The sequence below is a fragment of the Callithrix jacchus genome, chromosome 2, assembly GCF_049354715.1.
Source record: "Callithrix jacchus isolate 240 chromosome 2, calJac240_pri, whole genome shotgun sequence".
Taxonomy (NCBI): Eukaryota; Metazoa; Chordata; class Mammalia; order Primates; family Cebidae; genus Callithrix; species Callithrix jacchus.
This window is the reverse complement of record NC_133503.1, coordinates 119,917,664-119,935,431: the sequence shown is the minus strand read 5'-3', so window position 1 is coordinate 119,935,431 and position 17,768 is coordinate 119,917,664. Positions and strand designations below refer to the sequence as shown.

Sequence of the window (17,768 nt, the reverse complement as noted above, 5' to 3'; positions counted from 1 at the left end):
TGTGGGAGTCTAAGTCTCTTTGTAGGTCATTAAAAACTTGCTTTATATATCTGGGTGCTCCTATGTTGGGTGCATATGTATTTAGGATCATTAGCTCTTCTTGATGCATTGATCCTTTTACCATTATGTAATGCTCTTCTTTGTCTCTTTTGATCCCTGTAGGTTTAAAGTCTATTTTATCAGAGACTAGGATTGCAACTCCTGCTTTTTTTTGCTCTCCATTTTCTTGGTAAATCTTCCTCCATCCCTTTATTTTGAGCCTATGTGTATCCTTGCATGTGAGATGGGTTTCCTGAATACAGCACACCAATGGGTTTTGACTTTTTATCTAATTTGCCAGTCTGTGTCTTTTTATTGGGGCATTTAGCCCATTTACATTTAAGGTTAATATTCTTATGTGTGAATTTGATCCTGCCATTTTGATGCTAGCTGGTTGTTTTGCCTGTTAGTTGATGCAGTTTCTTCATTGTGTGAATGTTCTTAACCATTTGGTATGTTTTTGGAGTGGCTGGTACTGGTTGTTCCTTTCTATGTTTAGTGCTTCTTTCAGGAGCTCTTGTAAGGCAGGCCTGCTGTTGACGAAATCTCTGAGCAATTGCTTGTTTGTAAAGGATTTTATTTCTCTTTCACTTATGAAGCTTAGTTTGGCTGGATATGAAATTCTAGGTTGAAAGTTCTTTTCTTTAAGGATGTTGAATATTGGCCCCCACTCTCTTCTGGCTTGTAGGGTTTCTGCCAAGAGATTAGCTGTGAGTTTGATGGACTTCCCTTTGTGGGTAACCTGCCCTTTCTCTCTGGCTGCCTTTAGCATTTTCTCATTCATTTCAAGCCTGGTGAATCTGATGATTATGTGCCTTAGGGTTGCTCTTCTTGAGGAATATCTTTGTGGTGTTCTCTTTATTTCCTGAACTTGAATGTTTGCCTGCCTTTCTAGGTTGGGGAAGTTCTGGTCATAGAGAAATGCAAATCAAAACCACATTTAGATAGCATCTCACACCAGTTAGAATGGTGATCATTAAAAAATCTGGAGACAACAGATGCTGGAGAGGATGTGGAGAAATAGGAACATTTTTACACTGTTGGTGTGAGCGTAAATTAGTTCAAACATTGTGGAAGATGGTGTGACGATTCCTTAGGGACCTAGAAATAGAAATTCCATTTCACCCAGCAATCCCATTACTGGAAATATATACAAGGGATTATAAATCATTCTATTATAAAGACACATGCACATGTATGTTAATTGATGCACTCTTTACGATAGCAAAGACCTGGAATCAACCCAAATGCCCATCAATGATAGACTGGACAAGGAAAATGTAGGACATATACACCATGGAATACTATGCAGCCATAAAAAATGAAGAGTTTGTTTCCTTTGTAGGGACATGGGATGAATCTGGAAACCATCATTCTCAGCAAACTGACAGAAGAACAGAAAATCAGACACCACATGTTATCACTCATAGGCGGGTGTTGAACAATGAAAACTCCATGGACACAGGGAGGGGAGTATCACAAACTGGGATCTGTTGAGGGGAACTAGGGGATGGACAGTGGTGGGTAGAGAGGTTGGGGAGGGATAACATGGGGAGAAATACCAGATATATGTGACAGGGGGATGAAGTCAGCAAACCACTTTGTTATGTATGTACCTATGCAACAATTCTGTGTGTTCTGCACATGTACCCCAGAATCTAAAGTATAATAAAAATATATATATATATGTAATTAAAAAAAAGAGATTTGAGACACATTTTAAATTAGTTTATATGCTCAGATGAGAGGGGAATTGAAGTTGCCAAAAGAAGAATCTGAAGGCCAGCGTCTCTATCATATTTATTTATTTCTTTTCTAGATTCTTCATAAGTTATTCTTTGCAAAACACATGCTGTCACTAGTGTATAACTCACAAAGGACACTTATTTTTGGAACAATATATTTTTAGTAATTTCTAGTTTTCCCCACTATAATGGTTAATTTTATCTGTCAACTTGACTGGACCACAGAGTACCCATAAATTTGGTTAAAAATTATTCTGAGTGTTTCTGTGAGAGTTTTTTTGGAATGAGATTAACATGTAAATCGGTAGACAGAGTAAAGCAGATTATCTTCATAATGTGGATGAGCCTCATACAATCAGTCAAAGTGCTGAATAGAACAAAAAGGCCGGCCCTCCCTTAAGTAGAAGAGAATCTTCCTGCCTGATAGGTTTTGAATTAGATTAGTGGCTTTTTCCAGTCTTTGGACTCAAAATGGAGCATTGGCTTTTCCTGGAACTCAAGCCTGCTGGCCTTTGCACTGGAACTACGCCATTGGTTCTCCTAGTTCTCAGGCCATCAAGCTTGAACTGGAAGTAAACCATTGACTTCCTTTGGTCTCCAGCCTATGAAGTCATCCTGCAGATGATCTTGAGCTTCCAAGCCTTCATAACTGCATGAGCTAATTTCTTATGTTATAATAAATCTTTCTCTCCCTATATATACAGGCACACACACACAAAACTAAATGCGTGCGCACACACACACACACACACACCCCCTATTCTGACCCTGACCAATAAACATACTACCTTGTGATTATGGGCTTAGTAAAGAATGTTTGTGGCAGTACGTAATACCAGTTTTTTTTTTTTAGTTTTAATTTTTGTAGTTATATATGTTAATGAGGTATTTTGATACAGGAATACAATGCATAGTAGTCACATCAGGGTAAATGGGGTCTTTATGACCTCAAGAATTTATCCTTTCTTTTTGTTACAGACAATTCAATTATACTCTTTTAGTTATTTTAAATGTACAGTAAATTATTGTTGACTATAGTCATCCTGTTGTGCTATCAAATAGATTTTATTCATTATATCTGGCTGTTTTTTATACTCACTAACCTTTCTAACTTCCCTCAACCCCCTCTACCCCACTGCCGCCACCCTTTTCTGTCTTTGATAGCTATCATTCTGCTCCCTATATTCATGAGTTCAATTGTTTCAATTTGTAGCTCCCACAAATAAGTGAGAACATGCAATGTGTGTGGTTCTCTGCATGGCTTATTTCACATAACATAATGACCTCCAGTTTCATCCATGTTGTTGCAAATTACAGGATCTCCTTCTTTTTAATGGCTAAATAGTACTGCTTTGTGTGTATGTACCACATTTTCAATATTCATTCACCTGTTGGTGGATACTTTGATTGCTTCCAAATCTTGGCTGTGGTGAATAGTGTCGCAACACACATGAGAGTGCAGGTACCTCCTTGATGCGCATGTGTTATTCGAAGCATGATTTTTATTGCATTCACAATTGGAGAGATGGAGGCAAGAGTGACATTTCCGGTCTAATTTGTTTCCTTGGTCCATTTGAAGGCATCTCTTTCCTAATCTCATCACTGTAGATTATGTATTTATCTCTCTAATTTATCTTAAAAGATTAGAAAAAGTATAAAGCCCCATATTTAGGTAGTACTGTTGTCATCATTGCCCTTCAGTTTGTTTAAGAGAAATTGAATTCGTTTAAGAAACAAGAATTTGCTTAGGACGAGATCAGAGGTGTCATAGATTCACTTAAATGGTGTTGTTTAATTTCTAGGAGTTGAGGAGTGCTGAAACAATTGGTCGTACTATCATATCTCCAGCTATTTCTGGGAAGGATTTTGTGATAACTGAAGGCACATTGGTCTTTGAACCTGGCCAGAGAAGCACTGTATTGGATGTCATCCTAACACCAGAGACAGGATCTTTAAATTCCTTTCCTAAACGCTTCCAGATTGTACTTTTTTACCCAAAAGGTGGTGCCAGAATTGATAAAGTGTATGGGACTGCCAATGTCACTCTTGTCTCTGACGCAGATTCGCAGGCCATTTGGGGGCTTGCAGATCAGCTATATCAGCCCGTGAATGATGATATTCTCAACAGAGTACTCCATACCATCAACATGAAAGTGGCCACAGAAAACACAGATGAACAACTGAGTGCCATGATGCATTTAATAGAAAAGGTAAGAAGTTCTTGCAAATATTAGCACTATGTTTAGTGAAATTTTTTAATTTAAAAACTCGAATAAAACCAAAATCACATTTTCTTATAACATTGGTTATTATGAAATCATGATGAAGTTAGATTTATGAACATAGGAATAGAATGCATCATATCTGACAATTTCCTCTTACTTCAGTATGACTGATGCCCTGTTTGGAAATCTCAGTCTTAGCCTTGGAGAATGATCTAGTGCAGTAGTAAAGACAGCCCAGTGCCTGAAAAAAAGGCTCCAGAGGTTGGAAGCACTAGGCATTTTGTGATTCTAACTGGCCAATTATCTTTGGAGTTTGAGCCTCAGTTTTTTTAGCCCATCAAGAAAAAGGACTTGAATTAGATTATCTGCATAGTGCTTACAGTTTAAATGCCATGGAATAGGAATTATCACCCTCTGCTTGTTCTTTGGTCCTCATGGGCACTGAAAACTTTCATAGAAAAGGAAAATTAAGAAATGACCAGGTAATTTCAGGCATTCAATTTGGTATAGACTTGTACAAAACAGATTTTATTTTAAACTTGTTTACTTACACCTCTGCAAATGATAATATTAAATGGAGATGTGAGAGCCTAAGAATATAAATTTTGAAAGATATTTTTAAAATTATTACTTTAAAAAGCCTTCTTTGAAGATTTACTTTGGGCTTTCTTATCAAGATATTTCCTGTCAATATATTTATATACAAGAATTGAATGTTTTGAGTGCATACACATGACTGTACAATACTACATCTCTTACATAGTTCAGATGTTTACAATGGGACTTTAGATCATCATGTGTACTTTCCATCCTGTGGTATCTCTTAAAATACAATGCTTGAAGGATAGAAAATAAAATTATAAACTACAGAGGTAAAAAGAGCAAGCCATACCAAAGAGCTTATAAAGCAAAGGGAAGCAATTGCTATTTCATACAGAAAAAACTCAAGCAATAAAATCTCACTCCACAAAATATTACTTGAATTTTCTAATGACCCAATGGCATAGGACAATGCCAAGTTGTTTTTGGCTAGGGAAAGAGAAAGAATGTACAGTAAGTAATTATATTTTGGGGAAGAAAACAAAACCTCACTTCATATGATTTAGGGAAAGTATATTAAGATTCTACTTTTTGTTCTCAGTAAGTTACATGAGAGAATTATATATTATTGGTTAGGAATCAACACTTATTTCAGTAGAGTTGTCAGACAGTAAATCTTGACTATTTCTAGTATTATTATAAATTATAAAATTCAATTACAAAAGTACCTCCTATGTGAAAATGTAATTAGCTTTTTTTGAGTAACCCTTAGCAAACAGTACAATTTTCTCGTATATGAAGGTAACTTAAATCAAATAAATAACCTGTGAATACTTGGAGGAATAAAATATATCTTAAATATTATAAAAATATTGTGGCTGGGAACAGTGGCTCATGCCTGTAATGCCAGCACTTTGGGCGGGCATATCACTTTAGGTCAGGAGTTTGAGATCAGCCTGACTGACATGGTGAAACCCCACCTCTACTAAAAATACAAAAAGTAGCTGGGCATAGTGGCGAGCATTTGTAATCCCAGCTACTCAGGAGGCTAAGGCAGGAGAATCACTTGAACGCAAGAGGCGGAGGTTGCAGTGAGCCAAGATTGCACCATTGTACTTCAGCCTGGGTGGCAGAGCATGACTGCATCTCAAAAAAAGAAAAGGAAAGAAAATTGTAAAATCAAGTAGAAAACATTTGAATTCTTAAAATGACTAGTATCTTATTTCATCTGAAGCCTTTGCTCTAGTTAATTTCAAATCAAGTTATTGTCACTAATTTTTAAAAAATAGGATGGTATAATATATTGCATTCTCAAATTCTTTTTTATATGTACATCAATACCAAAATCTTGATTTAACTGACTTCTTTAATAATATAGAAATACATAGTACATATATACATACAGAAAATATATAAAGAAAACAAAGATTCTAACAAAAGACAATAAATAGAAATTCATCCCATGTTTTGCAATAAGAAGACTCAACATTATGGACACTACAGTTTTCTGTAAATTAACCTATAAATACATCATAATTCTTATCAATATGTCAGTAAGTTGTTTCAGGCTTATTTTTCATAGACAAAATTATATTAAAGTTTACCTGGGAAATGTAAATGTGAAAATGGGCAGACCTGGAAAAGAAGAAAAAGGAGGAGAGACCTTGCCCTAGCAGATATGAACACACATTTGAAATATATTCTATGTGACTGTGATTAAAGCGGCACTGGTGCAGACATAAGCAGTTACATCAATGGAACAGAACAAAAAGTTCAAAAATAAACTGAAGCATATATGGAAATTTCATATGTGATAAAGGTGCTATTTAAAATCAATGGTTCGAAAATATTATTCAGCAAATGGTGTTGAGACAATCGATGTAACCATTTGAAAGCAAAATAGAGCTGAACCTTATCCTAAACTCTACCCCAAAATAAATTCTAGAGAGATCAGATATTCTAGAGAGATCAGATAAAAGTGAAACCATGAAAGTAGCAGAAAACATGTCATTTCATGACTTCAGTTTAGAATGGGGAAGATCTTTCTAAAACATCAAACAAAACCCAGAAGCCATAAAGGAAATGATTCATCACTTGACCATGTACAGTTTAAATAAAATTTCTCTTAGTATACACCAAAGCAAAGTGAGAAAACAATTAATGAGTGTGGGGGACATTTTTGCAAATACATGTGTGATGAGAATGTTTTTTTCAGCTTTACTCATTATAACAAAAACTGGGAAAAATAATAGCCATTAAGTGGGGCCTGACTAAATGAATGCATGAAATGTGTTTAAAAACACAAGAAATATGTATTTTATGTTTTAAATATAGCTATAATCGTGAGAATAATAAAACAAGTACTGAAAATGTAGAGGATCACATATAGATAAGGTTGCAAAATTTAGCAGATAAAAATAAGGAATGTTCAGTTAAGTTTGAATTTTAGATAAACAACAAATATATTTTTTGGTGTAAGTATATTGCAGATACTTATTTGGGACATACTTCTACCAGAAAGTTATTCTTGCCTGTCTAAAATTTGAATAAGGTCACCTGTACTTTGCCTGGCAAACCATTGATATATGCCATATGAAATTAAAATTACACTCTAAAATAGCCTCAAATTAAAAAGGACAGAATAGAGCTTTCAAATACTGGGAGGTACTTCATTAATGAAGACCTTATATTTTAAGTTAAATTGTTTTATATTTTTAAATTTTATTTTCCCCCAATTCTAAGTTTTGAAACAAAATCTGTTCTATACAATATATTTATTTTAAAAGATCTCAGTAAATCTTAGATAATATTGTTACACATGCTAGAAGTGGCACAAGTATTGTACTAAAAAAGAGCTTCAGCTTTAAATGCCCCACTATAAAGACTTTCTGTATGAAATCTAGCTGTGGTTTCAGGCAAATTTTTGCTGTGACAGAATATTCTATCCCCTGATTTTCCCAGGCATGGTGAAATAAAAATTATTTTAAAAGCTCTCAGCTTTAATAGCAAGAGCAGTCTAAAACCCCTCTGAATCTGATATGCTAACTTTGAATTTTGTCAGGTTTTGATTTTTGCAGTTATCAAAGCTTGGCAAAGCCGGTCAGGAGAGGTTCACTAATATTTTGTTCCGAAACATTTGAAAACGCACAGAAATGACTTTTTCTGTAAAAGTTTGGAGGCCACCACTACCTCCAAAGGCCTCCATATTTGTCTTCTGTCCTGACAACTTTTAAAGTTTTTTCCATGGGCAATTCAGGTCTTCTACTTGTTCATAAGGCAATTTTAATAATGTGGGGAGTTCTTTTGTTGTTGTTTGTGTAAAATGGCCTTGTGGAGTCAACTTATTTCTTCTCATTATACACTTTTGAATATTAGGTACCTTATATTTGAAGAATTAGTTTTTACACTTGATTTATTTTATCATACTAACAAGGATTTTGAATTAACTCTGTATTTTACTGGCTTGTTTTGTATTTCATGTTTGAGGTAATTTTGACTGACTTGTCTGTGAACTGAGTCAATCTAGGTGGTTGTTTTTGGACAAGCAAGTGGGGAATGTTGCCAGGCAGTGTAGGGTGGCTGTCAGGAGCACCTCCTGGGCTCCCATTACCAATTGTGTGCTGTAAGACAAGTTAGTCATCCTTCTTCTGCCTTAGTTTCCTTAACTGGAAACAAAGACAATAAGACTTTCCTTACAGGTTGTTGTGAAGATTAGTTACTAGAAAGTGCTGAAAACTACAAGGTGCCTATAGTGTTATGGAAATGGCCTTTTTGTTTCAGTTTTGTGTACTTTACCCAAAGAAACTTTTTTTTTTTAATATGAATGAAAGTGTGGGTAACCATAGAAATCTTGGATCATAACCTTTAATTCTTAAAATTCTGCACATATTGCTTTGCTGACTTCTGGCATGTCGTTTTTAGAAAAGTTGAAGTCAAACTGAATTTTTGTTTTTCTGTTTGGTAATTTTTTTTTCCTGTCTGGTTTCTGGTATGATTATTTTTTACTCTCGAAATAATATTTTTTAAAATCACCCAGATATGTCTGGTGTTGTCTCTTTTTCTAATTGTCTCTAGTATAAAAGCAATCCTCTACATTTTTAGACCTGAATATTTCTTCAGCTTATTAAGGGCCTGTGTTATTTTGTTGCCTCTGCTTGCTCTTTTATATACACAATTGTATCTTAGGGATTTGTTTTAGGAGTTGTCCTGTTAGCCTGTTATCTTTTCTCTGAGTTCTGGGAAATCTTCTTGAGTTTCTTTCCATTTATGATTTTAGTTTACTTGTTTCAGTATCCAGTGGGTTGTTCTCTGTCTCCATTTGTAATTTTTGCATTGCTAAATTTTTATTCTGTGTTTTTTACATTTCCCTGTGGATTATCCTCCACTCTGGCTTACTATCTGGGTGATGACTATTCTTTTCTTTTTGAGACGGAGTTTTGCTCTTGTTACCCAGCCTGGAGTGCAATGACGCGATCTCGGCTCACTGCAACCTCCGCCTCCTGGGTTCAGGCAATTCTCCTGCCTCAGCCTCCTGAGTAGCTGGGATTACAGGCACGCGCCACCGTGCCCAGCTAATTTTTTGTATTTTTAGTAGAGACGGGGTTTCACCACGTTGACCAGGATGGTCTCAATCTGTTGACCTCGTGATCCACCCGCCTCGGCCTCCCAAAGTGCTGGGATTACAGGCTTGAGCCACCGCGCTCGGCCGACTATTCTTATAAATGCAGATCTTGAGTTCTGCTGTGAGCTTGGAACTGTACTAGATTACAAAGTTATAAAAAAAAAAATGGGGAACATGAGCCACTTTCACAATGAGTTTGAAACAGACAAATCATTTCAAGGTTGTCATAAATTCACTAACAAAGGTACATGCGAGTTACAAAGAGTGATAATGTAGGTTGGTGGATGGGGCATAGTGTAAGAATCATAGAGAAAGTGATGACTTTTAGAGTTTAAGTGATAGGGACTAGGGACTTATCAGAAGGTAATGGAGTTAAGTGGCTTCCCGCCAATGCTTAAACAATAAAGATGTGGTCCCCTTCATTCTGGATTTTTCCTGCTTTTTTTCCTTGTGTCTTAAACAATGAATTACCCAGTTTGTGTGTGTGCGTGTTTAAGTAGGAAGGGTCATACTTATTGAAAAAGGCAAAAGTGAACTCTTGACTAATCTTGAAAAGGATTTTCTCATTTGGTAGTGATTATGGTAGCTTCTGTTGACTGGAAAAAAATAATTTTGCTACTATTATAAACAAATATTCTTGAAGTTATTTTTTTCCTTATTTGTTGGTCAAAAGAATAAGAATCCCTGGGGTAGATGTAAAAGTGAGATTAATTTTAAGTCATGAGGTTAATTATTGTAGTTACAATTAAGTAATCTATGTAGCCATTTGGGACTTTATATAATGATAAAGTAGAAAATATTTTGGTGATTATGCCTTTTTTATAGATGATTATTTTTGCCATTTCCAACTGAAAATGTACATATTTGAAATATAATTTTGATAACAATTTCTCTTAAATTTTCATAGGTTTATTCTTATTAATGTTAACAACTGTTAATAAAGAACACACACATATGGCTATTGCATATAATTTAAGAAATTTCTTTTTAAAGATATATTTTTATACTTAGATTCTTTTTACAGATAACTGTTGAAGGAAAAAATCAAGCTTTCAGTGTTGCAAGCCGAACACTTTTCTATGAGATTCTTTGTTCTCTTATTAACCCAAAGCGCAAGGACACCAGGGGATTCAGTCACTTTACTGAAGTGACTGAGAATTTTGCCTTTTCTCTGCTGACTAATGTAACTTGTGGCTCTCCTGGTGAAAAGTAAGTATCTTTTAATATATTAGCGGTACCTTTTATGTATTTTTTTCACTGCTTGCAAAGCAATATATAATGCAAAATGACATTTAGATGATGTAACTAAGAATGATACAGTCAATGTGTTGTACCTCTTGGGCAGCTGAAGTTAATTATTTGAAGGAAACATAGCAGGTACATCAAAAAAATAAATGTATACTGTCAAAAAGATTCCTCTCATTTTTGTGTTTTTTAAAAGTAACAAAAGTCTTACTATTGCTGTTATTTATTTAATGAGTAGAAGATATTCTGAATAGAAAAAAAGTGATTCCAACCTTTAGGAGTGTTTTGATGTGCTGTAATTGTGCTTCCCGCTATAGTTATGATTGTTTTGTCCATTTGGAAACAGCTTTCAGACTGTTGTTAAACTTCAGGCTAGTTGTCAGAAAGCTAGCAAGAGGAAAAGGAAAACATAAAATGTGGCCTGCGTTCATTACTAACTACAGGATTAATTATAACTATATGTTAACATACCTCTATACTATAGGTACTATACTAATACCTCTATATTAACTAAATTGTTTTTGCGATGGAGTTTCACTCTTGTCACCCAGGCTGGAGTGCAATGGTGCCATCTCAGCTCACTGCAACCTCCGCCTCCCAGAAGTAAGCGATTCTCCTGCCTCAGCCTCCCAAGTAGCTGGGATTACAGGTGCCTTCCACCACGCCCAGCTAATTTGTGTTCTTTTTTAGTAGAGACAGGGTTTCACCATGTTGGCCAGACTAGTCTTGAACTCCTTTTCTCAGGTGATCCACCCGCCTTGGCCTCCCAAAGTGCCAGGATTACAGGCATAAGCCACAGCACCTGGCCTTAACTATATGTTAATATGTTAAGAATCTATGGTATTATAAATTGTAGTCATAAGGTGAATTGGATCATTGTAGTACAAAGACCTGAAAATGTTTTTTCTATTTGATTTAACATAAAAATGGCTGATAATAAAACATGGTTGGAAACAGATTCTTTCAATTCTCACAGAGTAATATGTGTTATCTAAAAAACAATGACAATTATTTGACCATTATTTAATGTGATGTGTCTAAGAGTGTTTACATAAATCTCTTTATAAGTTTTAGTAATCTTCATGAATGCTGGCATCAGTGTTTATTAAGTCACATTGCAATTCAGAGATATTTTGAAGATTATGTTTTTAAAATCTTGTATAATTAATTTAAATTATCTCTTTATTTATGGGGCCCTTTACGAACATTGGCAGGGTAATTTAAAAAATCAGTTAGATATGTGAAACTTAATGTTAGTTCTCCTTCTTTTTTTTTTTGAGCTAGAGTCCCACTCTGTTGTCCAGGTTGGAGTACAATGTCCAAGATCTTGGCTCACTGCAAACTCTGCCTCCTAGGCTCCGGTGATTCTCCCACCTCAGCCTCCCTAATAGCTGGGACCAGAGGCATGCACCACCACACCTGGCTAATTTTTGTAGAGATGGGATTTCACCATGTTGCTCAGGCTGGTCTTGAACTCCTGGGCTCAAGCAATCTACCTGTCTTCGCCTCCCAAAATGCTGGAATTACAAGCGTGAGCCACTGTGCCCAGCCCAATGTGAGTTCTTAGGTCACATGAACTTCAAAGACATACTCAATTCAGATAGAAAACAGTTATGAGAGAGCAAGGGATATAATAATAATTCAAATGATATTAATTATACCTCTGTTATAGTCCTGAAATTGATTTAAATGGAACAATATTGATTGCCTTTGTTAATAGGTGAAAACAGTATAATGAAATTTCCATGTGGTTCAACCTAATCCTTGCGAAAAGTTATACACATTGTTTTGTCCTTACAGAGATCATTTTAAGTAGCTATTCAGGGTTAGCATGAGGGCTTTTAGTATGTCTTCTTACAGATGTAGACACTGAGGCTAGGAATCTTACACAGCTTGCCAAGGATCACACAATTAGTCCATGGTGAGGCCTGGACTCAACTCCAGACTTACTTGAGTCTACAGCCTTTGCTGGACACCATACCATGTGGTCAGAATAGATTGTAACCACCTACTTTGTAGCAAAATCTGCCCCCCCTCCAACCACTGGCTCTGAAGTGCCCTAGACTTTCATCCCAGATCAGTGCTAGGGTGTGACTTGATGTTAAGATATAGATTTAACATATCCCTGTACTCTGTCTACTCTTTCTTTAATTTTGATGAGTGGGTCCTGGAAACAGAAGTTTTCTTTAATGTGCAAAACCAGCAAAGCATTAGAAAAGCCTCACAGGGGCCTCCTGAAAGGATTCTCCAGTCCTCACCGGTGCTCCTAAATGTCTATCTGAAATCAATGATTAACAGTTCAGCTCCTTAGTACCTCTTATAAATATCTCTAATGCTGTCTTCAGAAATCTCTGAAATGGATCATTTCTTTGCTTTAAGTAAGTTTGCACTCCCTGAGGCCACAGTATGCATTTGCGTGTGTGTATGTGTATGTGTGTATGTGTATGCATGTGTGTACTCAAGAATACCTGTCATTGTTTTCCCCTGTTGAACTATGTTCAACTATTTTGTTCAATGAAATCAAGCAGTTCATAGCTTTGCAATCCCCATAATCTTATTCTTTTGCATTTTCCCCTTATGTCTGTAAGATCACCAGGATGTTAAAATCACCAGGTTTTCTCAGATATGAACCATCTACCTTGCTGTGCATATTTAGTCCCATATCTGTGCCTTCAAAGGCCCAGTGAAAACTCAAGAGTATATAAGAGGCACAAAAAAAGAGGCCCTTTCTGTTTGGTTGACTACTGTATTCTGATTTGCATTATTTATACATTGTCTCGAGCAATATCAAGGGTGTCTGCTGAGAGTTAAACATTTGGGGAGTGAGCAAGGATATTGAGGAGAATGATGGAATCTAGAACAATCACTTGGAAGCCAAGTAAAAATAATGTCAAGTGGCACTGAGGGTCCAGCTGAGGTTGGTCACTGTGAATTTGCAGTGGTGCCAGTCTACATGTCAATGTGGGAGTTTTTCCCCTCATAGAAACCTAGGTATAAAGCAGACTGGGATTGATAAAGGTGAGTGCATTTGAGGGACATAGATGTCACAGGTTAAAGTGTTAGGGAAATTATGGTTATCAGCAAATAAGAGGGGGTCAGAAATTTGGCATTCTTGTGTCTAGGGTTAGGTAGAGTCACTGCATGTGGTGGTGTTCTTAGTTTGCCAAGATAGCAGAGTCCCTGACTGGACTAACTCTCAGTAGATTACAAAGGATGGAAGGGGAAAGAGGATGTGGAGTCATGTGGTTGAGGTTCACTGGTCTCAGCCACATGGTGTCTAGTCAGGGTGTCTGCAGTGACACTTTTTAGGCTGAGAGTCACCATCGAAGATGTGGTGACTTCAGATTAAAAGATGAGATTTTGACAAGCTATGGTGGAGGTGGAGGCATTGTAGGGTCCATACAAATTGAGGTGTTTCAATAGGAGGCATGGACAAAGGACCTAGAGCTCCAGGTGAATAAGTGGATTAAAGACAGATATTTGAAGGCACCTAAGGTTGCAGAGGAGTTATTTTTTTAGAGAGGATATATCACAAGAGGAAAAGGTTGGCCCTTACTCATTCTTTTCCTGACTCAGTTCAAAATCCTCTGCTCCATTTCCCACATCTGGGGTCTTGACAAGATATCACGTAGATCTATGATGTAGTTATACATACTCTACATCTATTGTGACCTATATAACTTTTCATATTTAATGCATAAATCTTATCCCAATATTGTAATAGTCTCTCAACTCTTCCAGGCAGGTTTAAGATCTGATTTATCTATGTGTCTCCTGATTGTTTGCAAACTTGATGAGTCAGCCAACAGGATGCATCTGATTAACTGGGGGAATGGTTACAAATATAAATTCCTAGAACCAACAATCTTCTCCCTGGGTAGGGATTCTGACTTAGTAAATCTGAGATGTAATCTAGAAATCTGTACTTTAAAACAAACTTCTAGGTAATTTTAACACACATTGAGGCTTAGAAGCAGTTTCACTGAGCCCAGGTTCTTATTATGCCTAGTAGATCTTCAAAACAGAATTGTTAGTGAAAAAAGATCACTGTTCTGGGCCGTTTCTCATATCAGTCAAATAGTTATATTAGCAAGGCTCTGGTGGATTGGAAAGGTCTGAGGTAAACTCTTGCTGAAAACATGGCTCTAGTTATATAAGGTTTATGATGTTGTTAAATAAAGCAAAGGGCTTTAGCTCAGTGGGACATGCTTTGCTGAACTGATTCCAGCAATGCTGATGTGACTACACAGAAAAGCACACTTTATAGCCACAGATTGCATCTTGATATTCATAAACAGCTTTCAAAAACCCATGTTTTAGGTTACTAGGAGGATCAGGCAAGAGGATGCAGAAAGTTGTATGCAAAAAATCGTGACAGTTAACAACAAAAGAACTGAAGGCACAGTCTATCTACTGCTTCTGAGTTTGTTGTGTTATTGTTATACATAAAGAATAGAATGTCAGTGTAATGCACTTTAACAAAGATAATTGGATATATGTATACAAACACATGCCATTTTTACATACCCTTTGCTTTTCTCTTGTAGAAGCAAAACCATCCTCGATAGTTGCCCATATTTGTCAATATTGGCTCTTCACTGGTATCCTCAGCAAATCAATGGGCACAAGTTTGAAGGAAAGGAAGGCGATTATATTCGAATTCCAGAGAGGCTACTGGATGTCCAGGATGCAGAAATAATGGCTGGGAAAAGTATATGTAAATTAGTCCAGTTTACAGAGTATAGCAGCCAACAGTGGTTTATAAGTGGAAACAATCTTCCTACCATGAAAAATAAGGTAATCTATCATTTAAAAAATTATGTGGTTGGAATCTGATTTTCTTTAGCAGGCACACTCAGAATGCATTTGCTTGCTTACAGTTTTCATAAGTGCTACACATGGCGAACTGATATGAAATGTGTTCCATCTTTATGAACTATTTATAGAATGTTTAGTTTCTAAATGAGTTGCAAATATTTCCTTCATGTTTTATTGGGTAAAATACATAGATAAGTGAGGAAAGTAAAAAATATCTAGCTTTCACTAATATAATATACTATTATGTACTTAACTTTTAATGAAGTCAGCCAATTAGAGTCAAAGTGAGTGTTGTCGGCTGAAGACTGCTGAATGACTAAGGTGGGGTAGAAAAAGCACAATGGGAAATCAATGGGATGTCCTGCATGTGTGAGTAAGCTAAATACTAATAGTGAGAGAAAACAAGTGACTATAGCTACTAGAAAAATGAAGTCAAGTTCAGGGTAAGAGACTCAGTCATTACACTAATTGTAAAACATCATTATATGCTCTGTTGCTTTTAACATTCTAGGTATTATCTTTGAGTGTGAAAGGTCAGAGTTCACAAACCCTCACTAATGACAATGAAGTTCTCTACAGGATCCAGGCTGCTGATACTAGAATTATCCCTCAGACATCTCTGTGTCTCCTTTGGAATCAGGCTGCTGCAAGGTACTTATTAATAAATTTTGAAAATCAGAATTTGGTTCTTTCCCATTTTAGTACCACTGAGCCTAATGTTTTGTGCTGAGCATAGATGGTGGCCCCAGGTCATTACACTGGAGAATAATCTCTCCAATAAATAAGGGGAAGCAGCATAGGAAATGGTCTAGTATTGTTCTGATGGCAGATGCAGCCCAGCATTTAAATATGTGTGTAGCACATGATTTACTTCTTTATTTTTACTACTTTCATGGGATGTAGCATGAGTTCTGGTAAATTCAGATAACCTTGAAGTTATCAGTAAATTTATTGGGCAGGAAAGAAATTCCTTCTTTTACCCTTTCTATCTGGACCTGTGGTTCTGGGAGCTGATGCCTTGTGTTTAAGAGGGATCAGCAGGAATTTATAATTCTAGTCCACATGGCTTGGAGTACATTTTGAGATTATATCCATGGACATGTATGAGAAGGAGAGAATGATTCTTTGAATCTCGTTGGCCTTGGGCCTCAATTTTCTGAGCAGTTATAGTCACTAGGAGCTCAGTCAATGATGCAGGGTCAGGCATTGGTGGCTTAGAAAGGTTTGGGGCTTGTGTCAGTCACTTGGTTCTGTTTATTACTGAATTTCAGGCACACAAACTAAAATTCTAAATAGGTTTGAAATACTAGCTTAGTTTGGTAACCAGCTGTCCTCAAAAACACTGAAATTTCTGCTTTCTTTCTCTTAAATAAATTCCACTTGAAATGTCTTCCTAGGTTTAAAACAGATCTTAAACCTAATGCATACTCTGAAATCTTCAATATGTAATTAATAGTGAATGTTTCAGCTGTGTCTGGAGTTTGGGCAAGGAAGTTTTAGGTCCTTAAAAAAGTAAAGAAATTAAGAGGCATTAAAAGGGAAGAAGCTCAAGTAATAGTCATTGAGGAAGGCTGAGAAGGCTTGGTATCAGACAAAATGTTTGCTAAAATCGTGACGTGGTTTTTGTGCTAAATTAGCCGTAATTTATAAAAGGAAACTATTCAAAGAACCTTAGAAAACATATGTGTATATGTCATTCCAAAGAAGAAAAAAATTAAGGAAGAAGTCTTCCTTACAAGTTACCATGCAAAGTAAATTATGCGGTTCAAATTACCATACAAGTAATTTATGTGGTTCAAAATACAAGGACTTGTGGGGGAAAAAAAAAGAGTAAACATATATCACAACATTGTTGCTCTTGTGGAAGTTTTGAATGCTAGAGAAGAGTGCCTTCTGTTGAACATGCCGGGTAAGTTTTCTAGATTAGGTAGGAATTGGTGCTGCCTGTTGAGAAGACAAGCTCCTTTGGTACCCGGAATGCCTTAGAAGCTTTGGTTGGTATTTAGGCTGTTTCTTAAGACATCCTGTGGAATCTGTTATGTCATCTTCTTGATAAGATGTTCCCTTCACTATTTATTATTGAAAATGTGGTCTACTTAAGTCTGGACTAAAGAAACCTTAAGTTCAGGAACCTGTTTTTTTCTTTAAAAGCTGTCTCAACACCTTAAGTATCGATGAAAGAGGAATGGTGACTATTGTGTTTTTGCTCTAGCTGGTTGTCTGACAGTCAATTTTGCAAAGTGATGGAGGAAACTTCAGACTATGTGGAATGTGCCTGTTCACACATGTCTGTGTATGCTGTCTATGCTCAGACTGACAACTTGTCTTCATACAATGAAGCCTTTTTCTCTTCTGGATTTATATGTATCTCAGGTCAGTGACAGTATTTTTGAATCAATAATTTTGAATATTTCTGAAAATGAAAAGTCTGTTTTCCCATAGTCCCTTTATATATGCAAGATGCAAATATACCATCGTCTTATTCATTAATTCATACAACAGATATTTATACAGGATCATCTCTGTACTGAGGAT

The 17,768-nt window shown here is 36.2% G+C and overlaps 1 protein-coding gene across 12 annotated transcripts in view; it reads left to right on the top strand.

Moving 5' to 3' along the window:
* The window catches only part of ADGRV1 (adhesion G protein-coupled receptor V1), a 602,786-nt gene that overhangs the window by 254,935 nt on the left and 330,083 nt on the right, over positions 1-17,768 (top strand). For 9 of the 12 annotated variants that reach the window (XM_035291223.3, XM_035291222.3, XM_035291220.3 and 6 more), the window contains 5 exons: positions 3,587-3,994; positions 10,195-10,379; positions 14,963-15,212; positions 15,745-15,884; positions 17,446-17,606. In XM_035291223.3, coding sequence (XP_035147114.2) covers positions 3,587-3,994; positions 10,195-10,379; positions 14,963-15,212; positions 15,745-15,884; positions 17,446-17,606 — 1,144 coding nt within the window. Of the gene's footprint in view, positions 1-1,384; positions 1,559-3,586; positions 3,995-10,194; positions 10,380-14,962; positions 15,213-15,744; positions 15,885-17,445; positions 17,607-17,768 lie in introns of those variants that run through there. The other 3 variants (XR_013532585.1, XR_013532586.1, XM_035291226.3) reach the window with 3 other exon arrangements.